This window comes from Arachis duranensis, chromosome 7, assembly GCF_000817695.3.
Source record: "Arachis duranensis cultivar V14167 chromosome 7, aradu.V14167.gnm2.J7QH, whole genome shotgun sequence".
NCBI lineage: Eukaryota > Viridiplantae > Streptophyta > Magnoliopsida > Fabales > Fabaceae > Arachis > Arachis duranensis.
Window position 1 is genome coordinate 76,788,924 of NC_029778.3, and position 9,508 is coordinate 76,798,431.

General features: G+C 35.7%; 2 protein-coding genes across 2 annotated transcripts; both read right to left on the minus strand.

Moving 5' to 3' along the window:
- Positions 1 to 3,307: 3,307 nt before the first annotated feature.
- On the minus strand, positions 3,308 to 5,356 carry LOC107459775 (TPR repeat-containing thioredoxin TTL1; the record flags this gene model as incomplete). The annotated part of the gene is given in 5 exon segments (XM_016078033.3): positions 3,308 to 4,226; positions 4,312 to 4,418; positions 4,487 to 4,691; positions 4,764 to 5,097; positions 5,172 to 5,356. Coding segments are annotated over 5 exon segments (984 nt in total), but the record flags the coding sequence as incomplete, so codon positions are not given.
- Positions 5,357 to 5,418: 62 nt separating this feature from the next.
- Positions 5,419 to 6,519, minus strand: LOC107459776 (TPR repeat-containing thioredoxin TTL1). Its single transcript, XM_016078035.3, has 2 exons — positions 5,567 to 6,519; positions 5,419 to 5,494 (listed from the first exon to the last, which is right to left on the minus strand). The coding sequence occupies exons 1-2, from the start codon at positions 6,517 to 6,519 to the stop codon at positions 5,419 to 5,421; spliced, it is 1,029 nt and encodes a 342-aa protein (XP_015933521.1).
- Between the last annotated feature and the right edge of the window lie 2,989 nt (positions 6,520 to 9,508).

A 9,508-nucleotide genomic window follows, 5' to 3' on the forward strand; every position in this document is an offset into this window, starting at 1 on the left:
TAATATTTAAATAAAAATGACAATTTTAAAATTGATTTTAAACCTAAGAGACGATTTTGTATGTAAAAATAAGGTTAGGGACAAAAAAAAACTTTCGGTCTATACTTTAAGAACCAAAATCATACTTAATCTTTCTTCAAACACTTGAAATGTATCCAATCCTAGTTGTCCACCTGACAATATTAGACTAGATATCAAATCAATCCATTATGGTGGCAAAAACTGAAAACGTACCTTTAGAAAATGCAACTTTGATGTAATCCACTGATATCAATTCATTAGAATTACATGATGCGTTTTCTGTTAAGACACATAATGGCATGCAGCACACACTAAAACTAGGGAAATGCTAAGACATGTCAAGCAATAATGCATTAGAAGGCATCATAAGGATAAAGAAAGGAAGAAAGAGAGCCAAAGAGAAAAAAGAAGAAAAGCTAACCAACCAAGAAAACGACCATTAAAGATTGTTCAAAACTGACTAAACGACATGGATACAAACAATGCAATTGAAATGGCACTACTCCCTGGCTCACTGTATGAAATGTGGACTAAGGGATCCAAACTGAAATTTCAGCCACAACGTCCATTTTCCTTTTCATCATGTTGTCGTACACCGTACCTTTGGTACAGTAACTTTCACATCCTCTTTTTTATCCCTTAATTTTATTATTTCTCCAGATTCTTTAGTTATCATTGTCCTTTTTAAAATGATAGCCAATAATACTCCTACCTTCCCAACAGTATTTTATTCATTTAGGATTGATTTGATATTTATTACTCAGAAGTAGTTTATTAAATTTAATTTTTAAAAGATAATTTTTTAAAATACAAATAACAATAACTATATTTGAAAAATATTTTTTAAAATTTAAAATGATTATGATAGATTTAAATAGGAAAAAAATATTGATAATAAATAAAATTTGGCATCGATAATTCAATTGAGTAAATCTAAATATTTATCAATATATAGATTATATTAGACTCTCTAATTCTAATAAACAAAAGCTAACTTTAAAAAATATTTCTGTAGATATTCTTAAAATTACCTCAACTTTTCAAAAATCCTAAATATAAGTACATAGTCTTTTTCATTTATCAAACACAAAATAAATACTACTTGTGCAAAAAATATAAATACATTTTAAAAAATTTTTACCAAACCAGGTTAATGTGATAAATCCTTTTGTCCTTAATTATGGATGCTTACCTCCTTTAATGAGACTTAAACATAGTCGAAATATTGATTCATTTATATATTAACATTTATCTAGAATTTTATTACTTATAATTTAATGAATGTCGGTATGTAAAAATCAATATGATAACTGAGTAAATTTTTATCATGAATAAATAAGATAAATCACCATCCATGAAAGAAAACAAAGACACCCCCACACCATTTTCGTTATTATTTTCTTCCTTGAAGGGGGTTCTACTTTCATTTATGGGTTTAGGGCGAGTCCTTTTCATCTTGCTTTGTGTCCTATAAAATTTCCCTTTACAGGGCACGTGTGGCCCACGTGATGGCCCAAAGTGAATGCTGGTGGTTTTGACAGTTGGGCACACCGACACACACTTCTTCACTGTGGAGATATACATACAATTGTCCACGACATTGGAACACTTCAATACCTCAATATTTTCCAAATTCTAAACCCCAATTCAATAAAAGAAAACGGTAAATTCCCTCTTATTTAAAAAGTTCTCTTCTCACACTTAACTCTTATTTTTATATATTTATTTGTGACACGTCAAAATACATTATTGTCGAATAATCAGCTCACTTGTGCAATTAAACAAACATCAAAAATTCGAATCACATTATTTATTCAACAATTCATTGACACTTTTTAATAAAGCTTTGTTCCAACAAAAGGAGAATTCAAATCTCACCTTATGTACAACTCAGATTAACAATAGAATCTTGAATAAAACTCCCCTATGCGGTTAATTCGTTTTTAACTTGCTGAACTAAAAAATGCAATGGGCAAAAAAAGATTTGGATCCTCTAAAATTTGAATTTAAGTTTGAATTTTATTTTACAGAGTAAAGTGTGATCTTCTACTCTTGAATAGTTTCTCTTTCATATTTATTATTGGTTCCACCTATGAAATCAATAGTGAGAGATCACACTTTACTCTCTAAAATAAAATTCAAACTTTAGAAGATCTAAATCCGACAAGAAAATACTTATGCGCCTAAGAAGCAAAAGTTTTAGGTTTTAACCTTAGACATTGAAAATTGGAGGCCAGGGTACCTCTAAAGCATCATTAAAAGAGGTTTTAATTGTGAAGAATTGGACACATCACACCTACAATTTACCACCATGTGGCCTTGGACTTATGAAGGGTCCCACCATTTTATGGTGAGCTGCCTTCACGCATTACAATAACAACACAGTTATTGAGTTAAGCAATTGAAAGAGAGATTCAAACAGCTGCACATCAAACACTGACCAACGAGACCCTTTTGGACTCTTTTTAGGGTTAGGTTTTCAAGTGTCCCTTCTTTAAAAGGGAGCACCCTTCTTAAATGCACACATGTGAACGAAAAAAGGAAACACACCCCCTTGTCACAAAGGGCACTCCCCTTAATCACAACATTAACCCTTGTCAAGCATCATTTTAGCTTAAACAAACAAGGTTATGTCAAATGTGATTTAGTGGTCCACCACTAGAAGGATAATAAAAGAGTTGTGAATTGTATCAACCACCCCTCCTCCCAAGTCCACTCCACCCCCACTATATGAAACATAACCAACCTTCATTTAAAAACACATGTCCCTTTTGCCTTTAGGTGTCAAAAAACATAAAAATGCCATCAACATAAATGTTATAAACCTAACTCAAATTTCCAATCCCAAGACAAAGTCACCCATCACCCTTTTTCCAACCTCATTACATGAAATCACAATTCTTTCTCAACACACAATAATCACTCCAATCACTCCTTCCTCCTCTTCTTAAATAACTGTCTACTTATAAATTAAGGATTTACCTAACTTGTACCCTAAAGATACATTTTAAAAATATAATAATATAATAATAGAAACCTTTTAATGCTTTTAATATATTCAATGCATTAAAAACATAAAAAAAAAATAATTTTTGCAATAATTTTTATAAAATACTTTTTAATGATATGCTTAACCTATGCGTTTAGAACACAAGTTAGCAAAAACCATAAATTAATTGTGCCCAGATACACACATTGGTTTTCTCAATGTACCAATTGGACAGTTATTTAAGATTAGAGGAAGCATATATGTATCAACTAGAAAAGCAAGGAGATATAAGGACACTGCAGAAAAAATGGGAACTTTTATTGATTAAATGGCTAAGAAAGGGAAAAGAAAAAGGGAAAAATGGTAAAGAAAAAAACAGAAAAGAAAAAAGAAACAATAATAACAAGATATTCATCCTCGTTTGGCTAACTCATGTAGGTGCCCACCCACCACTCTTCCTATCTCCCTCTAAAGGCTTCCAGTGTTTAGTATATATATAAATATATATTATCACATATATACATGTAGATCCCCCCTCTAAACAGCAATACCACCCTCACCCTCACCCTCCCTTGTGTCTATATATATTGTGTCTATATATATATATGTCTATCTTAGAAGGTAATTTAAAAATGATAATTAAATCAATTGTACAGACATAAAATCCTCTTCTTCCTTTTTTTTTTCTTTTTTTTTCAATTTTTTTTTTTACCTTAAAGAAACTGATGATACAAGAAGTGCTGACCTAGTAAAAAAGAAAGAAAATTGACCAAGGGAATTTGGGAGGAGCATGGAACCAAAGAGCAATGGGGAATGAATGAATAAATAAGAACTCCAAAAGGGTACTACTAAGACTATATCTCTGGGTTCCAATGGCATTTGACTGCTAAAGAGATATTATTATCTTGGTTTTATCGACTATGTCACAGGTATCGGGAGATTGCTTTTATGATGGGATCAAAGAGACTGGAAGAACCGTAGTTGGGACCGGAGAGTTTGAACGGAGGTTTTGGGAAGTAGCAAGAACATGGGAACTGCAGAAGCAAGTGCAAAGTCATGAATTCTAAAAACTGTAATGCCTCACGGAATGTTCCAACATATCGCGACTGGGGCACACGATTTCCTTCACTCGGCTGCCGTTTTTGTATATCTTGAAGGTTGGTACGATCCTAACATTCTCAGCAGTTGCAACGGTTGGGTTTTCTTGAATATCCACCTTACAAAATGAAAATTTGCATGCATTAGGAATCTGTCATAAGGAGTAAAGCGAAAAGCAGCATTGATATGTCATGACATGATACCTTGAGGAAGTTGATGGATGGATATCGACCACATAGTGTATCCACAAAGGGCGATATTTGCTTGCATTGCGAGTTAGATGCAATTTCGAAATGGACAACAGAAACACCTGAAAAATATATAAGATGATATGAGGAAAGTTGATAAGTATCGAGGTGCATTCAATTTGAAGTGTACCTGGTAAAGTTATTGCAGCTCTAAACTGCTCAAGACCCGACACTTGTTCCACTTCACCGCCGAATTTTAAATTATATACTTCTTCCCCACGAGATTTCTTCAATGCAACCTGTGCGTGGAAAAGAGCTTCGGCAACTTCATTGTTATTTGGAAGTTCTTTCCGCAAGACCTCATAGTCCTTGACTGCCTCTTCCCACCTTTCAAGCTGCATTCAACATTAAGAAATGAAATGAAATGGCAAAGCTTGAATGACAAAAAATAGAGGAATCTGGTTTACCTTACTGTTTGATGCGGCCCTTCGAAGAAGAGCTTTAGTGTAGTTAGGTTGGATTTTCAAAGCATCATTGGAGTCTTCAATTGATCTTTCCCATTGCCCAAGCTTAAACCAACAAGCTGCTCTGTTGCAATATAGAACTGAATTTGAAGGATCAAGCCTCAAACCATCTCCATATGCGGAGCAAGCTTCGGTAAACCTTTCTGATTTGAAAAGATCATTGCCACGCACTCGAGCTCTCGCCACCATCCTCACATTGTTCACCAAAACAGCAACTTCAACGTTCCGGGGGTCCATTTGACTGGCTTTCTCAGCTGCTTTAACTGCATTCTCAAACCTGCAATACATCCATCATCCGTTAAACCATATCCAAGGCGACATTTTCATGTTCAAGTTGAAGAAGAAACTCACCTTCCCAATGCCATCTCAATCTGAGCTCTCACGAAATACACATAAGCTTCAGAAAGCATTCCAAAAAATTTAGCTTGAGAAGAGGAAATAGTAAGTGGCTCCGATTTGGGTACATGTATCGAAATTGATTCTGCATCGTCAATTTGGTGTAACTTCAACAGTGCTTCTGCTCTACACATAAAGAGCTGTAAATTCAATTTCCAACCAGTTCAGACATTTTGAACAAAACAACAGATGACATGAAAAGCTAAACAAAAGAAAAGAAAACATGAGGCATCCCAGGGTAACAAAGGTGCTTCCTTGCATTCTCAACTTGCCCCAACCTGCAATTCCATAACACAATTAGTGCAAATCTAACAACCTCAACATCCTAACCAAGAACACAGCAATCACACCTTAAGAAAAGAGATGCCAAACGATGATGAGCCCTGCCATAATTAGGATTCAACCTCACAGCCTCTTCACACTCCCTCACAGCCTCACCTAGCCTCCCAAGACCTGTAAGGGCCGCCGCGCGGTTGCTCCGGTAGGCGGCACTTGCCGGAGAAAGCGCAATTGCCCGATCATATAACCCTAATGCCTCGGCGAAGTGGCCCCTCTTGTAATGCTCATTCCCAGCTCTCTTCAGCTCCTCCGGATCCGAACCCTGCGTCGCTCCCCTCTTCGCCACATTGCCTTCGCCGCCAATGCCGCTGCTCGACCGCACGCTTGGGATCCCTGGCGAATCAGGCGTGCTGCTGCCGCTCTTTCCGCCGCCGCGAATTATGCTTCCGTGGCCGTAATTCCCCATGCCGGAGCCCAAAACGTCGCTCCTCGAGCTCCGATTCGCCGCCATGCCTGTCTTCACGATCCTACCGGAGGGACAGATGTTTCCGGTGGGGAGGACGTTCAGCGGCGGCGAATTCACGGCTGAGGAGGAAGAGGAGGAGGAGCCTCCGTTCTGACCTGAATAGATTGAATCAGATCTCGCTTGACCCGGTTTCAGGATCCGAGTGTTCCCGCCGCCGGTTGCGGTTGGGCTGTTCTCACTTGAACCAGAAAGCTCGCCAGAGTGGTTGTTGTTGCCGTTGCTGTTGGTGTGTCCCGAATCGGATCTTCTGGAAACCGGGTTGGTTCGACCCGAGAAGGATCCGGATGAGCTTGAGCTGCTACTGGCGGCAGGTCCTCCGTTTCCAGCGGCGCCGACCGCGTGGTGAGCCGTACGAAGCGGCGATACTGGCGAGCCCAGATCGAGTTCGCGGAAATCTGGTTTGTTAGCGTCTCGACTGGCGGCCTCGCAACTCAGTGAGTCACGGAATCGGTCAGTGACCGAATCCAACTCGGTAACGGGCTTCCCCGGATGCGACATTGTGAAGGGCGAGCTGAATGGTTTCTGAATATGGCCTCAAAGTTGGAACTTTCTCGAACCTCTCTTTTCCCCTCTTTCCACTCTCTCTCTCTCTCTCAAACTGCAATGTGCGAAAATGAAGAAGCTACAGAGAGTGAAGAAGCACGAGTTTCAGAGGCCTGGAACAAGAACAAGAACAAGACATGAATGTGAAGAAGGAGAAAGAAAGGAAAGAGAGAAAGAGATGGGGATCTCGTGATATAAAAGGAGCAAGCAAAGAATGAATGTGAAGTGTCCTAGCTAGAGAGAGAAAAAATAAAAACTATATCTCTGATTTTTCTCTTTTTTTTCTAGTGAGAGAGAGTGAAAAAGAAATTAGCATCGCAGTGATGAGAGGAAGAGAGAGAGAGAGAAAGAAGAAGAAGAATGAGAAGAGAAGAGAAAGAAGAAGAAGAGAGAAAAAAGAACCAGGTTTTGTGTTTTTTTTTTCTTTTTTTTTTTCCTCTCTTTCCCCTTCTTCCTTCACCTGCTGCTTCACGAGACAAGGTTTTTACTTCTTTTCTTTCTCTTTTCTTATTATTATAATTATATTTCGATTTTTTGTTTTCATTTTTTTCGCTTGGACAGATGTCACCCACTCTCGCATGGTAAACAGTGAAAATCACTCTCTCTAAATTCTCTCCTCACATCCATGCAGCCAAAATTTTCCAATTTCACTTGCCACTTGTCACCAATTTTTGTAACTCTCACAAAAGTAGATAAGTTTTCTCCTTTTTCTTTATTTTTTAATTTTGGGATAAATAGCGGAATTTATAGCAGGTGATAACCTCGTGCGATTTCTACAATGAAATTTTCTTTTTCACATGCAAACTCATAAAGGGTAGGTTTTTATATTTCATCTCAAAATGGTACTCATTAATTTCCCAAACTCATGAAAATCCATAATGAAGGAATCGCAGCCTCTAATTCCCTTGTATCTCCTAAAAGTGCAAAATTTCTTAATTATGGGATTTAAAAGCCACATAAGTTTTCCATCACAACTTTGAATGTCATGGAGAGAGAGAAAAATTCAATTCAAGAGCCTTCAATCTTGCAAAATGCGGTGTCAATAAAACGGTGCAAATTAAATGCATGCTAGAAAAGTAAGAACAAGTGGTGTTATATGCAGTGTAAAGTCACATGGTCACTCAGAGTTTTGACACAAACAAAAGTGTTTTTTAGGTTTGTTAACTTAAGAATTTTACTTTTTCTAATTAATTTCAAAATAATAATATCATTTTGCTCAACCAGACAATTATTTAAGAATAGATCAAGTATTGGACAACCTACGAAACCCATACACCAAATCTTACATTAAAACCTCCCACTATTAAATTGCCTAATCCATGAGTTCGAATGCAATAAATGTGTAATTAAGGCCCCCCAAGATCCAATGCAAGTGCCAAGTAAATCACCCAATAACCCCGCGTGATTTGCCCCTAAATTAGTGCAAAAACCTTTTCTTTTTTCTTTCTTGATTAACAATTTAACATGAATGCAATGTTTTGTTTGGTGGGGGAGGTGAAGGAATTAGAAGCCCTTATCTTCTTCTTCTTCTTATTATTAATTTTGCGTTTGTGTTTTGTGTTAAAATTAAGGAGTGTGTCCAACCAATTAATAATTAATAACCCCTTCTACCAATGGCATTGCATTCTCACACTCATCCATCTACATCTCCAGCCAATACCCACGTGGCAAACAGAGAATGGCCCGTGGGGACCCTACAAACATATCAAAATCAACCCTTTACATTTAGCAGCACCAGCCAGCAAATAAGTTCGTTCATGTCTCTTCTAAGATTTATATTTTTAAGTGAGATTATTGTATAAAAATGTTTTTAACTTTAATATAAATCTAATTACATTCTTTTTTTAGTTTGCATAAATATTCAAATAGTACGTGAATGAATAAAGTATAATATTGATATTAATTGTATAACTAATATTGGGAAAATAGATGCCTGGGTTTTAGTTATTCATTTCTCAATTCTGCTTATTTTTTAATCATGCTTAATAATTACCAAATCAGTAATTATATGTAAAGAATATATGTTAAATTATAAAATATATATTAAAAATAAATTTGATAATACATATACCAATACATAAATACATACTTATATAATAATTAATTTAATAATTAATTTTTTGTATATACATAGTATTTTTTATTTTTCAAAATGCTACTTTAACTTTTTTTTTCTTTTCACTTAACTTTATCATTTTCATTATTGTGAAGATGTGAAAATAAACTTTAAATAGAGACATAAAAAAAATCAATTATTTTATTTAGCACCAATTCAATAATTTTGTTTGATTACAATTAGGCATTAAATGCAAGTACTTCATATATAGTAATTTGACTTAACTCAAATAGTAGTATAAGACTAATTGAGATTTAATAGCCCATTTTAAAACAAATATATTTCCATTTTAACAAAAGAACGATCTCTCATCCCATGATCCCTCTCTAATTACACTAAAAAATAAGAAAAAAGATTCATTATTTATTTGTGTCTTAAACACCAACCTACAATGCATAACTAAAGGGATATCCATGTAGCATCAAGCATTATTCAGAAGCATTTAGCAACCCTCCAAAAACCCCATCACCATGAATTCAACATCACTCACACACATCTCACTTGAGACCACCAGTGGGGCCCACAACCACACCTCCATTACTCTATGTTCCTATACAAACCTTGCCCTCTTTTTATTTTTCACAGTTTTTTCTATTTATTTATTTTTTCAGTTATATTCTGTTCCTCCAAATTATGCTCATGACAATTAATAAAATAAATAAAATGAATGAAAAAGGGTCGAAACTCGAAACTATTTCGTAACATTGTTCAATTTTAATTTATGTGGTTATATTTATTTGAGTGATATATTTCATTTCTACATTGTTGCCACTATTGTGTTATGGTGTTCCTAGATTCCTGAACTCTCCAGATTTTTCACTTTCTTAC